At 50.3% G+C, this 17325-nt stretch overlaps 1 protein-coding gene across 1 annotated transcript; it reads left to right on the top strand.

The window, feature by feature from the left end:
• The first annotated feature begins 5544 nt into the window (after nucleotides 1-5544).
• On the top strand, nucleotides 5545-12035 carry LOC138836882 (keratin, type II cuticular Hb3). The gene is made up of 9 exons (XM_070035532.1): nucleotides 5545-5907; nucleotides 7931-8139; nucleotides 8769-8829; nucleotides 9578-9673; nucleotides 9898-10062; nucleotides 10250-10375; nucleotides 10590-10810; nucleotides 11370-11401; nucleotides 11869-12035. Exons 1-9 carry the CDS (start codon nucleotides 5545-5547, stop codon nucleotides 12033-12035), a joined length of 1440 nt encoding a protein of 479 aa, XP_069891633.1.
• The last annotated feature ends 5290 nt before the right edge of the window (nucleotides 12036-17325 follow it).

The following is a 17325-nucleotide window of genomic DNA, read 5'->3' as shown; positions in this document are numbered from 1 at the left end:
TTCCTGAGCAGAGTTTGACCTCTAGTCTTCTTTCCCCCAGCTCCTACTACTATTTGTTAACACCTTTATCTCCCCTAAAAGTTCATTTCTGCATCTCTGTTTCCACAACCTGTCCCAAGCTGGCCCCCAGGGAGGCTCTCTAGCTGGTCTCCCAGGGCCCTTCTACCACTCAAGCCATACCTCCACTTCCCACTTTTTGATGGTTAATTAGAGATTTAAAAAATCTCAAAAGGGCTGGGAAGTCGGCTCAGTGGTAGAGTGCTTGCCTCGCATGCATGAGGCCCTGGGTTCGATTCCTCAGCACCACATAAACAGAAAAACCCAGAAGTGGCATGGTTGCTCAAATGGTAGGGCGCTAGCTAGCCTTGAGCTGAAGAGCTGAGGGACAGCACCCAGGCCCAGAGTTCAGCTCCACGACTGAACAACAAAAAAAAAAGAATAAAAATCTCAAGGACTTTTCTGCCTTTGAACTGAGATCCTAGGATCTCAGCCTCCTGAGTTAACTAGAAATATAGGTGTGAGCCACTGGTACTCAGCTGCTGTGGTTATTTTTGTGGCAGGGTCTTGCTTTTTTATCCCTCTACCCCACACTTGAACTTCAATCCTCCTATTTACCCTTCCAGCGATAGCTAGAATGAGAAGTGTGCACCATCAACCACACCCAGATTTTTCTGCTGAGATGGAATCTCACAAACTGGTTTTTTTTTGGAGGGAGGGGGCAAGGGGAGAGGAAAAGAAGACGGTAGGGGTAGCCGAGAACCACAGTCCTCCCAAGTACTAGGATCATGGATATAAGCCATAGCACCCAGCTCTTTCATATACATTTTACATTGGTTTTTATCAAGTTCCTCAAAAGGAATCAAGCTGGATTTTTATTGGATTTACACTGATTCACAAATTAATTTAGAGAGTTTTTTAAATCTTTAAGACATTAGGCCAAAGTATTCCTAAACATTGTATAAAGCCATTTAACCAGAGCGCCTTGTATACTTTTTCAATAACAGAGTTTTACATAGGTCTCCTTAAAGATCCTATGCATAGTTGTAAACTTATCTTGTAAATATGTCATGCTTTTTTAAAAAAGCATTCTTGGGAATGATATCCTGTTTTCCATTGATTTCTGTTTGGCTATCACTGGTCATTGAAAAGTGTTTTAATTTTTATGAAGTGACCTTATATCTCTAGCAGCATTTTTCCACTTGTGCTGCCCTGTCTGAAGTTTATTATAGTTGTGTTGGGTTTTCTAGGTCACTAATCCTGTAATGTGAAAATCATGCTAGTCTTAGCTCCCTTCTTCCAATGCCAACACAAAGATGCCTTTTCTGGGCCAGGAATCCCAGTGTATTACAGACAGCATGGTCTGGACTACAGGCCTTGCTTGGGATCCTCATTTGGAGTAGGTAGGTCTGGGGTTCTACCTTCAGGAGTGACTTCCTCCAGGACGTCTACTGGCTTGTGACCCTTTCTGTACATGTCTGCCATGCACTGCTTGGCATCCTCTCCCCTTTCTGCCCTTCTGATACTCTCTGCCTGTCCTCCATGGCACAGCTCAGGCCGGCTTTCCTCCAAGCCTCACCTCCAGCAGGATGCTATTCCTCAGCCCATGACAGCACACATTGGCCTGCGTTGGGGAACTGCTGTAATCTCCACTTAAGTGGGGCATGTGCGCTCACTGAGGATGAAGGGCGTGTAGTAAACCCCCTTCCATTCTCTGCTGTAATAAGCACTTTGGATAGGTAACAGTGACACATCCTCAACTGGAGCCCACCAGCCTTCCTGGGTTGTGACATCAAGGCCAGAAGGCAAACCTGGAAGGTGTTGAGGTTGGGAGAAGAGAGGTAAGTGGAGGCCCAGGAGCTGGTCCTTTCCAGGCAGGGCACCAGATGTATGTCCAGTCTCTCTGGTCATTACTTTCTAGTTATTCACATACACATCAGCTATTCATTCATCATCATAGGGAGCCACTGTCATATCCCTGACTTTACGGATGAGGAAGCATTTGCAAGGCCTTCTGCTTCACTGCAGAAGTCCCCCACAGGAAAGCTACTCTTACAGCCAGCTAGGCACTTAGCAATTTAGGGGTTTTTTTTGTTTTATTGTATTATATTGTTTTTGTAGTGGTTTTAGGACTTGAACTTGGGTTATAGGTGCTGCCCCTGAGCTTTGATGTTCAAGGCTAGTGCTCTAGCCCTTAAGCCATAACTCCCTTGGTGGTTAATTGGAGATAAGAGTCTCATGGACTTTCCTGCCCAGACAGGCTTCAAATCTCAACCCTCAGATCTTAGCCTCCAGAGTAACTAGGACTACAGGTGTGAGCTGCTGGCGCCTGGCTAACAATTTTGTTTTAAGGAAACTAGTGGAAATCACACAAAGAAATATTCACTAATGTCCATCCCAGGGTAACTAATCAAATTTCCTTTCACAAAAGGTAAAAATAAAAAATGCAAATGCTGGGGCTGGGAAGGTGGCTCAGTGGTAGAGCACTTGCCTTGCATGCCTGAGGCCCTGGGTTCGATTCCTCAGCACCACATAAGCAAAAAGAAAAAAAGCCGGAAGTGGCGCTGTGGCTCAAGTGGTAGAGCGCTAGCCTTGAGCTGAAGAGCTGAGGGACAGCGCCCAGGCCCAGAGTTCAGGCCCCACGACCAGACCCCCCCCCAAAAATGCAAATGCTCCTGGATATTCAGGAAAGAAACTCTTCTTGGTCTCAGAGCTACCCAGCCAGCCAGATACCCACAGGGGGAAAAAAACACAGTTTGGAATACAGCCAAGTAATAGTTGCCAGCCCAAAGAGACAGGTAAAAACCAAAAGGCCAGGATAGCAACCAGCAGTCATTTCCAGGCAGTGGGGACAAGTCAACCACGGCCAACCCAGGCTAGTCTCCAGAGAAGCAGGTCCAGAGCCCAGGCCTTGATGAGTGAACCAGCCTGGGCACTTGGACAGAGCCTTTATCTAAGCCTTGGTCAGGCCAAGAACCAATCATAGTCAGGAGCTAGGGTGAGTAGGCAAGCCAAGGTGTGTGTGTGTGGGGGGCTGCCACTGCCCTTTGTCAACTTCCTGTCTACAGGGTTCTTAGGCCTGCAACGTGCTTTGTTCTGGCTCACTTACACATGGGATCTGTAATTTAGGTTTTTTTGAGGTGGCCAATGACTGTCTTGTAAAGCCATCACTGTTTTCTGCTGACCCCGGCACAGTGACTTGGAGTCTCATTGGCCAGTGACATTGTCCCTTTGCAAAGTCTTCCAGACCAGGGGCAGCCAAGACCCAGTCATGGGATAGGCATGGAGGGAGGGCGGGGTGACCCCTCCCACTGCTTCCTCCTCCTGATGCCAACACAGTCATTGAGTTGTGGTTTTTGTGGTTTTGTTTTTTGGGGGGTAGGGAGGTCCTGGGGCTTGAACTCAGACCCTAGGTGCTGTTCCTGATCATATGTGCTCAAGACTAACACTCTACCACTTGAGCCACAGCTCTGCTTCTGGCTTTGGTAGTTAACTGGAGATGAGAGTCCCATGGGCTGTCTTGCCTGGGCTGGCTTTGAACCTTGATTCTCAGATCTTAGCCTCCTGAGTAGCTAGGATTACAGGCATGTGCCCCTAGCTCCCAGCAAGTCACTGAGGTTTTTTAGGCAGAGATATTGAGAAGTAGCTGGTGCTTAAGCTAGGAATTCAAACTCTTTCTTTCTTCTCCCCTTCCTGCCCCTGGCCCCTGCCCCCTTGCAGTGCTAGGAATGGAACCCAGGGCTTTGAGCATGCTAGCTAAGTGCTCTACCCCTGAGCACCTCTAACCCAAACCTTGTCATTTGTGCCATATCCGTTCCAGTCCAGACATGAGTGGGCACTGCCATGGCTTCCCCAGCCCAAGGAGATGTGCATGGCTCTTTTTGAGTTCAAGTTCACAGAATTGAGAGAGTCAACTCCAAACCCCACTGGAAGTCCCTACCCCATAGCCGGTACCCCAAGCCCAAGACTAAAGGGCTCATCGGAGGCACTAGGGGTTCATTTCCTCCACTTATGGGGCAGATGGGGTCCAACTCTCTGACATTTCCATAGCATCACAAAAGATGCCTTCTCTCTCTTGTCCCCAAACCTCTACTCTGAGATCGTGTACTCTGAGAGGGAGTGGGGAGGGCTACAGGTAAAGGCAAAGAGGGTTATTTTTAGCTCCCCTTGGGCCAGTGTTTGGCTCCATCAAAGGAGTTGTTTTCAAAGGTGGGCCAAAAGACAGGCACTTGGGAGATTTATGGGCCCACATTCTCAGGCTAGAGGAAAGCTTGTGTCTGTCGGTCCATCAAAGCTACCACCTGCTCTAGTCCAAAGGAATGAACGCCAGATTAAAGGAGGTTGGTGTTAGGGACAGCCACATAAGATCCCAGCCCTCTTTCACCAACAGAAGGACCCCAGGACCCCCAATCCAGTGCTTTCTTCAGTCCACCTCCCTCACCAAGCCTTACTGAGAGCCTAAAGAGGCCCCCTAGACCCCTAGTGCTTCAGCCGGGACATCATGGGAGCTTTCCCTTCCTCCACGGCTTCTCTCCTTCCCCATTAGCCAAACGATGTTGCTTCAAGGCCATGTCACCCCCTTGCTCCCCAAACACCTGGCTCCATGCTTCTATCCCAGAGCAGAGCGCCATGGCTACAGCAGCCTGAGAGAGCTCGCCAGGGCACTCTGGTGAACTGAGGAATGAGGAGATGTACTCTGTGTCTGAATCAAGCTGGACTGGATGCTCAGGTCCCCTCGATCCTGTACCAGCATCCCCCCAACTTCTGTCCTTCTCAAACCCAGCTCTCCACTCTCCTCAAGCTGCTCCCCCTGTCCAAGCCTGGAGCTCCCGTTCACCATGACATCCCAGACTCAGAACAGCCCTGGCGGTCCTGTTAAGCTTTCTGAACTCACTTTCTCCCATGTCCCCACTGGTGCCCCAGCTAGAAAAATCCCAAATGCATGGATTATGTCCAGCGTTCTCAGATCCTCAACCCCCTTCTCCCAGCCCTGAGCAAGAACATGGCAGGAACAGGCTGATCTTGACCTTGAAGATGATTCTTATTTCCCTGTGGTGGAGACAGAGGGGAAGTCAAGGAAACCTAGAACAGGGGGCTCTTTGGGAAGGACAGTCCTTCGGCTCCAACCCAGGTCAGGGCACAGGTGGAAGATCCATGACCCAGCTAAGCCCCTTCCGGAAAAGAGTTGGGAGAGAGGCCTTGCCCCTCGGTGCACCTGGAACATGCTTCTGGCCCAGCCCCTCTCCCTTCTCTTTGGTGGGGAGGGGACCAGGAGAGGCCTGGAGGAAGCTTGTAAAGGGCTTTGAAGATGAAACAGGCCTGTGGCCCAGCATTGTTGACACAGCCACAGAAGAGGCAAGCGGGTTGGAGCTTAAGAGGCTGAGGTGATGCCAAGCTAATAAAACACAGCTATTGTCTCCTTGCCACCCCTTTTAATGCCAGTTTTCCTGACACATAAAAGGGCCTGCCACAACCTAGGGAGCACAGAGCCTTGGCTCCTTCTCTGCCAACTTCTCCACTGCTCAGACACCTGCTTTCTCCACCACCATGACCTGTGGACTCCGTGCTGGAAACTTCAGCTGCGCCTCGGCCTGCGGACCTCGGCCAGGCCGCTGCTGCATCACCGCCGCTCCCTACCGCGGCATCTCCTGCTACCGCGGCCTCACCGGTGGCTTCGGCAGCCACAGCGTCTGCGGGGGCTTCCGCTCTGGCTCCTATGGGCGCAGCTTCGGCTACCGCTCAGGGGGCGTCTGCGGGCCCAGCCCCCCATGCATCACCACCGTGTCTGTCAACGAGAGCCTCCTGACGCCCCTGAACCTGGAGATCGACCCCAATGCGCAGTGCGTGAAGCATGAGGAGAAGGAGCAGATCAAGTGTCTCAACAGCAGGTTTGCTGCCTTCATTGACAAGGTAAGTTCCTGGATCAAGCAGTACCTGAGTTCCCACCTGTCTAGAACTAGATACTATAGGGGAAGTCAGAAGTAAGCATCTGTCCATGTAAGCTCTGAGGAATGTATGTATGTATGTATGTATGTATGTATGTATGTATGTATATGTATACATGAGTGGTTGTCATAGACAAAAAGACAAAAATAGCATCAGGAGCTGCTAGCCTGATTGGGAAGGGATAGGTGTGTGTGGGGGTTAACAAACTGAAAACACACAGGGGAGGTAGAGGCAGAGCCTTTGGAACAGCAAATGACACTGCCCAGTGAGCAAAAGCTCATGGAGTTTGCTACATTTGAAGTCAAGCAGCTCCTTATATCAAGGGCAGAGGTTGTGACCCCAAAGATGGCCTAGAAGCATCTCTCCTGGGTGGGTCACAGAGAGCTGCTTTGATCCACCCCCCTCCCCCATTGAGAGTCGGGGTAAGCCCTCCCCAGCTACTTCAGCTGGGGCTCAACACACAGGGTAAGCAGTGGACACAGGCCTCGTCCTCATGGGGCAAGGCAGGCATCATCTACAGAGCAGTGTCCAACGCAAGTCTGCAGCCATCCTCTCGAAACCCGGCAGCCAGCCAGCCTGTGGCCATGGTCTGAGGACTGAGAGACAAGATTGTCATTAGGAAGTAGCAGAAAGAACTGCAAAATATACATGTACACACACACACACACACACACACACACACACACACACACACACACACACACACACACACACACACACACACACACACACACATCCTGTAAGATGAGAAACTAAACTAAAGCTAGCATGAGAAAGAAGTTTCAATGGGTGATGGGGGTGACAAAGTTATTAGTCAAAAGAATCTGAGTCAACCAACCTAGTAGCAGGAAGATGGATGTGAGAATTTTCTTGGAGCTCAAGAGTCTACAATAATTTAATGTGAAGTAAGACCCCCATAGTGCAACGCTCCTCCCTGCCTTGGAGGTCCAGATGAGCTGCCAGGCCTGGGTGGGGTACAAAACATCCCAGGGGACCCCACTCCAACTGCCCTTCCATCATGCCATTCTGGGTTTGGATCACTGTCCGTCTGTCTGGGGGAGGTGTATTTTCCTCCTAGGACTTCTTTAATCCTCACAATGAGGGGTACTTGAACCCCATGCCACACTAGCACTCTGTCTAAGATCACACTTTTTTTTTTGTAGTTCATGGGTCTTGAACTCAGGGTCTGGGAACTGTCCATGAGCTCTTTTGTTCAAGGCTAGTGCTCTACCACTTTGAGTCACAGTGCCTCTTCTGGCTTTCGGAGTTGTTTATTGGAGATAAGACCCTTATGGACTTTCCTGCCCAGGATTGGCCTTGGACTGTGATCCTCAGATCTCAGCCTCCTGAGTAGCTAGATTGCAGGCATGAGCCACTAGAGCCCATCCAAGACCATACTTTTTAGCAAGTGGCAGAGGAATCTAGACTCAGCTGGTCCAAGTACTTCCTGTGACACATTTGAAGAGACAGAAGTTTGTGAAAGGAAGGACTTCCAGGTGTTGAGGTGGTTAAGCCCTGACGTACATGGTTTTTGAGACTGATGACAAGCACACACAGGAAGAACTCTGGGTATTCAGATTCCTGTGGAGAAGACAGGTTGTCTCTTTTCTAAAAGTATTTTTCATTATTCTTATTTGAAAATGCTAAAAAAAAAAAAAAAAGAGGAGTTAAAGTTAGATAAGTCAGGTAAAGATTACATTTCTTTTTGGACAATGTCATCCCTTCCCTCCCTCTCTCTCAGGTTTTTCCCTCTCATCCCCGCCACAGGTTGTAGAGTTCAAAACAGTGTCTAGTAAGGACCATTGATTTACCTGTTTGCCCTTTGTCCCTTCACTTCCCGATCACTCCTGATGCTTCCAAACACATATAGATAAACAAAGAAAAGAAGAAAACAAAAACAGCTAAAGAAAAAAGAAAAAAAAAAAACGTTTCCATTTCCTGGAGCTCCTTTCAATCAATGTTTCTTGGGCTGTATCTTGGGTGACAGGTACGCTTCCTGGAGCAGCAGAACAAGCTGCTGGAGACCAAGTGGCAGTTCTACCAGAACCGCAAGTGCTGCGAGAGCAACCTGGAGCCTCTGTTTGAGGGCTACATCGAGACGCTGAGGAGGGAGGCTGAACTTGTGGAGGCCGACAGTGGGAGGCTGGCTGCAGAGCTCAACAATGTGCAGGAGGTGATGGAGGGCTACAAGAAGAAGTGAGTGTGGTTTACCCAGCTGATGGCTTAGCTTCAAACCTGGCACCGACAGGGAGAGGGGGGAGGGAGGCTGTGTGCAGCCCAGCCAGGCCCAGGGAGCTCCAGGAACCACTATTCTGTGGAGGTCAAATCCCAACCACTGCTGCTGCAGGCTGAGGGTCTCAGAAGATTCTGGTCCTGCTCAACCTTGCCACCCTGGACTGAGACCCTGCTCTCTGGAAAAGCGAACCACATAGCTCCCTCATTCCCTTGCTGAGTCTCAGGCTCCTATACCCACGGCTCCTGGTCACATCAAGCCCACGGGCTGAGGAACAACAGGTCTCAGGCTCTGGGGACACAGCATTTTGGGTGCTGAGTCCTGAGGCCTCTGGGTCCCCCACCCTGGACCTGGGACCAGAATCTAGGTGAAGGGAGGTTGGCACTGCAGGGCCCAGAGGCTGCAATGGCTGCTTCTAGCACAGGGGATCAGGAGTCTTCATCTGCCCTCTGAGTTGACCTCACAGCAGCCTTAGCAAAGAGCCTGGGGCATTCCAGATGAGCCTCTCCTGACTGGCTCAAGCCCCAGTCAGGCCAGGAAGTGAGGCTGGGGGAGACTGGCCTTCTCTGATATCCCTTCCCTCCCATCTCAGGTATGAAGAGGAAGTTTCCCTGAGGGCCACAGCTGAGAATGAGTTTGTGGCTCTGAAGAAGGCAAGTAGCAGGGAATGGGAGGAGCTTCCTGGGACCCTGGTGGGTGGGGAGGGGCAAACAGATCTTGCTGGGAGTCTCAAGTGCTCAGCCTCAGGGTGGGGAACAGGGAGCTCCCATATCAGGATGGAACTCCATGTTGCAGCCAGGGCTCTGGGATGTCCAGTGATGCCCTACTGGGGCAGTAGATGTCTACCTTGACCCCCTGGCTCTCTTATTCTGCCTCAGAGGTTGTGGTTTGGCCTGGAATCTCATAGAACTGGGGGCTTCTGTGTCTTGAGGGTCAGTGTGTTCTACCCAGAACTGTTTATAACTGACATCAATCGGGGCCAGATGCCGCTGTTTAAGGGAACATGGGCAGATCTAGGCATGCCAGGTGAACTTGAGGCCTTGACCTGGGCTGCTGAGAGGCAGGTCAGTGTCAGGTGGTCTTCTGGGAGTTATGGGCAGACTTCCTTGACAAAATAGTATAGACAAGAAGACAGTGGGAAAACTATTTCATGGAGTGGACTGAAAGGCAGCTAGTATCTGTGAGTGGATGAAGAATTTGTCCTTATGGGCTGGAGTCTGCCTGGGCACAGCAAGCAGGTAATGGGAGAGATGATCTATGTAAGTCCTTTGCCTGTGATGGAGCCTCAGGAGCTTGGGGTTCTTCCTGCCCTGGGCTGCAATGGAAGGGTGAGAAGAGAGACAATTTTGAGGGGTCATCAGCAAGGCCCCTTGAGACTCACTCTTTGCCCTCCCTTCCCAGGACGTGGACTGTGCCTACCTGCGCAAGTCTGATCTGGAGGCCAACTCAGAGGCACTGACCCAGGAGATTGACTTCCTCAGGAGACTCTATGAAGAGGTGAGGGGTGGGGGCTGGACTGAGGCCTAGGGCAGCCAGCACAGAAGACAATGGTTTGGATGGAAGTGGAGTGTGGGAAAGGGATTGACAGTGGATTCTGATCATGGAGTTGCATGAAGTGGCAATGATCAGGGCCAGGATGACTGGCCAGTTGCTTTGAAGTCTGTTAGGTAGGGATGCATTCTCCAAAAGCTCTGCTGTCCTTTACCCCCATCCTTCTGCAGGAGATCCGTGTCCTCCATGCCCACATCTCAGACACCTCAGTCATTGTCAAGATGGACAACAGCCGGGACCTCAACATGGACTGCATTGTGGCTGAGATCAAGGCTCAGTATGATGACATCGCCACCCGCAGCAGGGCTGAGGCTGAGTCCTGGTACCGCAGCAAGGTAACTGTTCCAGGAAGCTGCCTTCTAGACAGTGAGAAGGAGCAGGTGCCTCCTAGAAAAGACGGGATGGGAAGGGAGGGGCCAACAGCTCTCAGGCAGGGTTTAGGTCAGGGCTGCCATGTGTGGCTGGTTGGGCAGGTTGAGTACTGTCTAATGTGAGCCCATGGGCGCCCCTGTTTCTCTCCAGTGTGAAGAGATCAAGGCCACCGTGATCCGACATGGAGAGACCCTGCGCCGCACCAGGGAGGAGATTAATGAGCTGAACCGCATGATCCAGAGGCTGACGGCTGAGATTGAGAATGCCAAGTGCCAGGTATGGGGCAGCTGTGCCCAAGAGCAGAGGAGGTGGGGGCCTGGCCTGTGCCACACAGCCAGTATGAGCGAGCCCTAGTTGATTCTTATTATTCAGTCTCCAATGAGATTTTTGCATTATTAGTCTCCCCAGTTGGCAGAGACTGGGTTCTTCTAGTTAATGGACAAAGTGACCTAACACTCATGATCTACCTCATTCTCTCCTGTGCCCCCAGAACACCAAGCTGGAGGCCGCAGTGTCCCAGTCTGAACAGCAGGGTGAGGCAGCCCTCACTGATGCCCGCTGCAAGCTGGCTGAACTGGAGGGCGCCCTGCAGAAGGCCAAGCAGGACATGGCCTGCCTGCTGAAGGAGTACCAGGAGGTGATGAACTCCAAGCTGGGCCTGGACATCGAGATCGCCACCTACAGGCGCCTGCTGGAGGGTGAAGAGCAGAGGTGAGTCCCAGCCTACTGCTGGCCCCCAAACCTGTCCCAAGATAGACTGGACTTCATACCAGTTCATACAGGGTTGGACCTGGGGCACCTTGCTTTCACTATGCAAAGTTTGTGATGTCCACAGTCCAGTGACCTGCTAGGATTAGCCCTACAGGACTTGGTCTCTGGCCGAGATCTTCCTAAGAACCCTCCACCCTTAATGTTTCCATAATCCTCGCCTTCCTAATTTCTAGGAGGTCACTTTCCCTGGACCAATTTCTAATCCTGGTGTGCTCAAGAAAACTTCTTTTTCTAAGGCTGAGCCTGTCCAGCTTGGCCAGATACGGTTGTTCAAGCTGGATACTGCACAAAGGCAGACAGGTGAAGGCAAAAGCGAGTTGCTAAATAGTAATGCCCAGCATTACTAACCTGCCAGCAAGACATCCTTCCCTCAATTGTACAAAGGCATGAAGTACAGATCAGGAACATCTCAAAAATGAGCCTTGCTGGTTCCTAGGGGAAGTCTATAGTCTCATTATGTTTCCTTTTCTCTTCTTCTCCCCATTTTTCCTCGACTCAGGCTGTGTGAAGGTGTTGGCGCTGTGAATGTCTGTAAGTATCTTGAACCCTGAAAAGGAAAAAAAAATGGTGGTTGAGCAATCTCCTGGCTTGGGTATACAGAAACCCTGGAAAGTATGTTCCCCATCATTCCCCAGAATGGCAAATTGGTTGCTCATGCAGCCAGCTGGAGAGACTGCAGTTAGCTTTCAGGAAGAGCCTCACAACATGAATGAGGTTAGAGAAAAGGAAAGAAGCCACTCCAAGGGATCTCAGCATAATGTCAACCTGCTAGAAGAGAGGCAACTGAGACCAGAGCATGGGAAGGATTTGTCCAAGATGACAAAGCAGAGCCCAGGCCTTCTGGCTCCCGGGCTGAGGTTTTCTCCAAGGCTTCAAAACTAGATTGAAGGACTCTTTGTGGCTCCTTGGAGGACTGGACCAATCACACAGGCTTGGGGAGATGGCTGGGTAGGGTGGCGACCAGCCAGGCCTCAGGACTCTTCTCTTCTTCCCTGCAGGTGTCAGCAGCTCCCGGGGCGGGGTCGTGTGCGGTGACCTCTGTGTGTCTGGCTCCCGGCCGGTGACAGGCAGCGTGTGCAGCGCCCCATGCACTGGGAACCTGGCAGTGAGCACTGGCATGTGTGCGCCCTGTGGAGCGGGCTCCTGCTACCAGGGCAGGTGTTAGATGGCCAAGAGAGTGTGGAGGGAGTCCTTCCCACTGCCAGATGTCAACAACCCCACCTTGCTGAGCACAGCAGGGCCTCGGTAGCCTTGCCTTGTGTTCTGAGAATACACTGCTCCCACCAGTCCCTCTTCACCTCCCCAGCCCCTACTGGAAAGGACGGCTGCGCGGTTGGGCCCTCTTTTGGATGTAGTACCAACAAATGGCCGGTAGAGGGCTCTCCCTCTCTGGAAGGAGCATAGCGGGGCTTCCTCCAGTGCCTCTCTGACCTCCGGTCTCCTATTTGCCAATAAATTGGGGACCCTGTTCTCTATGCTATGACGTCTTGTTTTCTTGAATCCCATGTCTAATTGTGAGCACCCTAAGATACCCTAAGATACCCTGAGGACTAGGGTAATTCTGGGCTAGCCTCAACTTGGTCACTTGCAAAACCTGTTCCCAGAGCCAGGCAAGGCCTGCCTGAGTCCCACAGGCCAGTGTGGGCTGGTTTGAGGGCTTTGCTTCTCCGAGTGGTCCTGAAAGAAGCAGAGGAGGCCATAGGAACTGCTCGAAGGCAGTGGGCATGTGCATGCATGTTTGTGTTCTGTGTGTTTGGTTCTAGTCCCTTCCTGCACACACCCCTTCATTCTACCCCACCACACAACCATACTAGATTCCACCCCCACCTCCAGTGTCCTTCCCATGCTGTCTACCTAACAAGCAGGATTGAGACCCTCGACATCTACCTCTTCCCTGTCCTTCCACCCTCTTCAGCTCTGGTTGGCCCCCTCCCTACCCCTGTCTCCAGTACCTCATAGGCTTAACTCGAAAACTAAGACAGCCCCTCTGCCCCTCCTTGGCCTGACCTCTCTGTGCTCTGGAGGGCCCAAAGGATAGGACTTTGAGATTTCCCTAACCCTGTCCTAGAGGAATCACTCCCGGGATGAACTGCCCACCACCCCCTGGTCACCTCTATTTCCTCCCTCTAAATTCCCTCGTACATTCCACTCCACTCTCCCAGCTGTTTTTATTGGGGGGGGGCGGTGTCTGCCTCTTCCTCCACTCCTGGAATTTCTAAGCCCCCTCCAAACTCCTCCCCAAGTTCCCTCAGCTCCCTGTTGCCTTCTCTCCTCCCACTCCCTGGCCCCCAAGTCTTGAGCCTTTCCTCCCTGTTTCAAAACTCACACCTCAGTTCCTCCTATGATCCCTTGGCCCTCCTCAGGCATCCCCACCTTCTCCTCCAGCATGTCCATGGGGCCTTCCCTCACCCCTCACCTCTCTGCTCCCTGTCCGTGATCCCTCACTGCCCCTGTGCCGCAAATCCATGGGACCATCTCCTGGCAGCACTACCTATCCACAGAAGCCTACTCCAGCTTCACTCCCTCCTTCCTACCTCTCGGCCAGAGCCTCCCCCACCAGCCCTGCCACATGTAACCACACAGTGATGCCACAGCTAGGCCTCCGACCAGAACCCACAAGCTCTCCAGGCCTCTCCCTCAAAATCAGTCCCTGAGTATGCTTCTCCTCAGCCTCCACACTCCTCCCCAACCTCATTCTGGCTATCATCATCTTGGCTATAGTCTGACTCCTACTCCCTTCCAGCTTCCTGCTCTACTGCCCACCCCCCCCCCCACACACACACACATGTCCTGTCAGCCAGAGAGAACTCCATTACACAAGTCTGGCCTTTCTGGGGTCCCCTCTTACCTAAAGATAATCCGGACTTTCAACCAGAGCAACATGTCTGTTGCTGAGCCCTATAAGCCTGTGTCTGGGTAGCCCCTCAGTACTACTCCCCAGTCCCAATCCTCACCACCCTGCCCCTCCGCCCTTCTGCCTCATGTTCACTGATCAGCTGTCATCTGAAGGGGTCCTGGAAGTTCTGCATGAATTTTTCAGAATTGGCCTTTTTGGAAAGTGATTCTGGGGTTTTATTATTCCTTTCTGAGGACATAAGTGGGACCTTATAGACTGCCAGGTATGGGAGACCATCACGGTGCTATGTGGAAGGTGGTAGGAACTGCCACGCCGACTCCAGTAGAGTCTGCTTAGCATGGGAAACCATCTATCAGACCATGATAGGGGCTTCAGAGACCTATCTCTGAGTTTTGGGACTTCACCGAAGTCTACCTCGGAGAATAGGACTTCTAAAAGGCCTACTCCTGGGAAAAGGCTGGCAAACCCCTGGGAAAAGATGTGTTTCTGCCTTTCTTCACTGTATAAGAGTGCCTGTTAATCTTTTACTGCTTCTACTGCGTTATGTACTTGCTCATTGTCAACGTTCCCTTATTCAAAGCTCTTTCTTAAGAGTGTTGACGACTCCAATATCTGATGAGTGTCTTAAAAATATGACTAACTCACCAGAGTTAAGTGCTACCCTGAAACCCCTCTTATGGAGGCTAGGAGACAAGTAATAAGTAAATATAAAAGTATTGGGGGTTTCACGAAGTCACTTCAGCAGAAGGAATTATTTGTAAGGGATTTACAAGAAGCTATAGGCTCAGTTAAAACAGAAAGAATGTATGGCAATTGCTGAGATAATTATTTAGGAGAGAGAATTTCCTGCTATTTACTAAGAGAATTGCTATGTCTCCTTAAAGTTTACTATAAGATCTTATGGGAAAGTTAAGGCCTCTATAAAAATAGGTAATGGTTAATTGGTGACAAACATCGAAACCCAAACCCATTGTATTCCTTAGAGATAAGCCGGAGACAAATGCCTATCAGGCGACCAGCTGGTGACCACCCAAGAAAGAAGCCATGCAGCAAGATTGTGTAACCTTTTGCCCTTTCTCATGGAGACTTCTGTTATAAAAGTTTGCTATCCTCTGCCTTAAATCGGACTCAGCACTCAGCATCCACTCCTAATGTGTGTGAGTTGTCTGTTTGCCATCTCCCCATCGTATTCCAGGTTCCTCCCCTAGGTATCCTCCATCGTCCTGACAGAACCCGGTCCGCGGCAAGGAACCATGGAAGTGCCAGTTCAAGGTGACACTTCTTCCTTCCACCCTTCCAATCCAAGGGACCAGGCAAGACTGACATTGCAAACACTCTATCCATGAGAGCCTCTAGGTCCCTGGACCAGCCTCCTCCATGCCACTAACAGCCCTGGATCTTGGGGCTGAGAATAAAAGAGCACAGCTGGAAGATTACCAACCAGAGGAAGCAAAGACTAAAGTTGAGACTTTAGGGAGGACCAAGAGTCCATGCACTGAACCCACGAACAATGATAGAGCATCTTCTGTGTACCCGGTGCCAGTACCTAAGCTTTCGTTTATGCAAGAGAAGAAAATGGTCAAAGGTGCTTGTCCCTGAAGCTTACATTATACAGCTAGGTCTAGGCATTCACACACAATGAGACCGAAGGAGGATACTCTTAGGAAAGGAATACAAAGGTGCAATGCCTATATGCCTCTGATCGTGTACAATAATACCGAAATGAATGCCAGGAAATAGAAACAAGGGATTTTTTTGTTGCTGTTTTTGTTTTCTTTTCTTTGTGTCTTGTTTGTTTATCTGTCTTTCGGAGGGCAAAGAGGGGCACAGAAATGGAGGGACAGGTGTGACCAAATGCAGCAGTGGTACTCACTAGACACTATGTTGAAAATGAACTATGTAAGTTGGATGTAGGGACAGGAGGGAAAAACTGGGAGAGAGTGAGGGAAGAGGAAACATTGTCCAAAAAGAAATGTACTCATTACTTGACTCATTTAACTGTAACCCCTCTGTGCACTACCTTTATAATAACAATAAAAAATCTTTTTAAAAAGAATAAGGACTCAAATGTTTTTTCTTTCTTGCAATTGTTTCTAACATATTTATAAGATGATTTCTTTGTTGCTTTGTATGTCCCTCCCCCATGGTATAACCCCTGTTTTCACTGTATTTGATGTTGGTATAATTTGTGGAGGGGAAGGGAAAAAAAACAAATTGTTTAAATAGGGATACAGGTGGACCCATTGCAACAATGAGATGTACAAGTCGTTATGTCGAAAAACAAACTTTACAACCTTGGTGGAGGTGGAGGGGGGAGAGGAGGAAGGAATGGGAAGGGGAAACAAAGGAGGAGGCAACAATGCCTGATAAGAAATGTACTCATTATCTTGCCCATGTAATTGTAACCCCTCTGTACAGTATTTTCATAATAAAAAAAGTTAGCTGGAAGGCAGACATGTATTACAGATGCAGGAGGAGTAGCCTATGCAGAGGCTGGGCTGGAGAGAGAGCCTAGCTCTTCTAAGCAATTTAATGGGGTTAGCAGGAGGGCTGGGGACTGTTCACCAGCACTTCTAGAAGCTTCAAAAAGACTCACTCTTTGATCTGCTCCAGCCCCAACTCCAACTCTACCCCATAAAAGCATCTTGTTGTTGCTACTTCCAGGACTTTTCTCTCCCTCTTGCAGCAGTAGATGGCTTGGGTAATTAGCAGGACCTTCTGATTTCTGCTGTTGAGAGATATGAGCCATCTGGCCATTCAGCCCCTCTGTGCTGCCAAGCCTGAGATCAGCCACTGAGTGACAGTATTGGAATAATGGACCCTTGTGCTGCACCTGTCCTGCTCTACACATAGACTGAAGCCCCTGCACATCCAGTGGGCTGGTGGGTTGCTCCATTCATCACCTGAGTAATTTCGCTGGTATTCCAAAAGTGAAAGACCTAGACCACTCATTCTGGATGACACAGCCCGGACAAGAACCTAAACCTCCAGGCTTCCAGCCCTGGGTCTTTTCCCAACATCCTATTCTGTGTGTGCTCTTTGGAAGCTAGGAATTCTGCACTGTTAAGCCATCAGTGGTACCAGTAACAAGAACATATGCTCCCAATATGCTCTGTGTATGTGTTTGTGTTTTGTGTGTGTGTGTGTGTGTGTGTGTGTGTGTGTGTGTGTGTGTGTGTGTGTGTGTGTGTGTGTGTGTCTATGTCCCTGTACTAGGGCTTGAACTCAGGGCCTAGGCACTACCCCTGAGCTTTTGCCACTCAAGACTGGTAACTCTACTACTTGAGCCCTAGCTTCACTTCTGGCTTTTGGGTGGTTAATTGTAGATAAGAGTCTTACAGACTTTACTGTCCAGTCTGGCTTGGAACCTTGGTCCTCAGCTCACAGCCCCCTGAGTATCTAGGATTACAGGTATGAGCCATGGGTGACTGACCCAGTATGATTATGAGCCACACAATCATCTACATGTGATTTGTACTGTCTCATTGGATCCTCCATTGTCCCCCAACAATTTCACCATTCCCCATGGATGTGGCTCCTCACAGTTCAAGCCCAGGTCCCTCCTCTTGAATCTGGGCTGGCTCGTCTCTGCAGTCAC

The sequence above is a fragment of the Dipodomys merriami genome, unplaced genomic scaffold, assembly GCF_024711535.1.
Source record: "Dipodomys merriami isolate MVZ:Mamm:240054 unplaced genomic scaffold, mDipMer1.0.p SCAF_10, whole genome shotgun sequence".
In the NCBI taxonomy this organism is placed as follows: Eukaryota; Metazoa; Chordata; class Mammalia; order Rodentia; family Heteromyidae; genus Dipodomys; species Dipodomys merriami.
The sequence above is the reverse complement of the archived record's forward strand: the minus strand, read 5'-3'. Positions and strand labels throughout refer to the sequence as shown.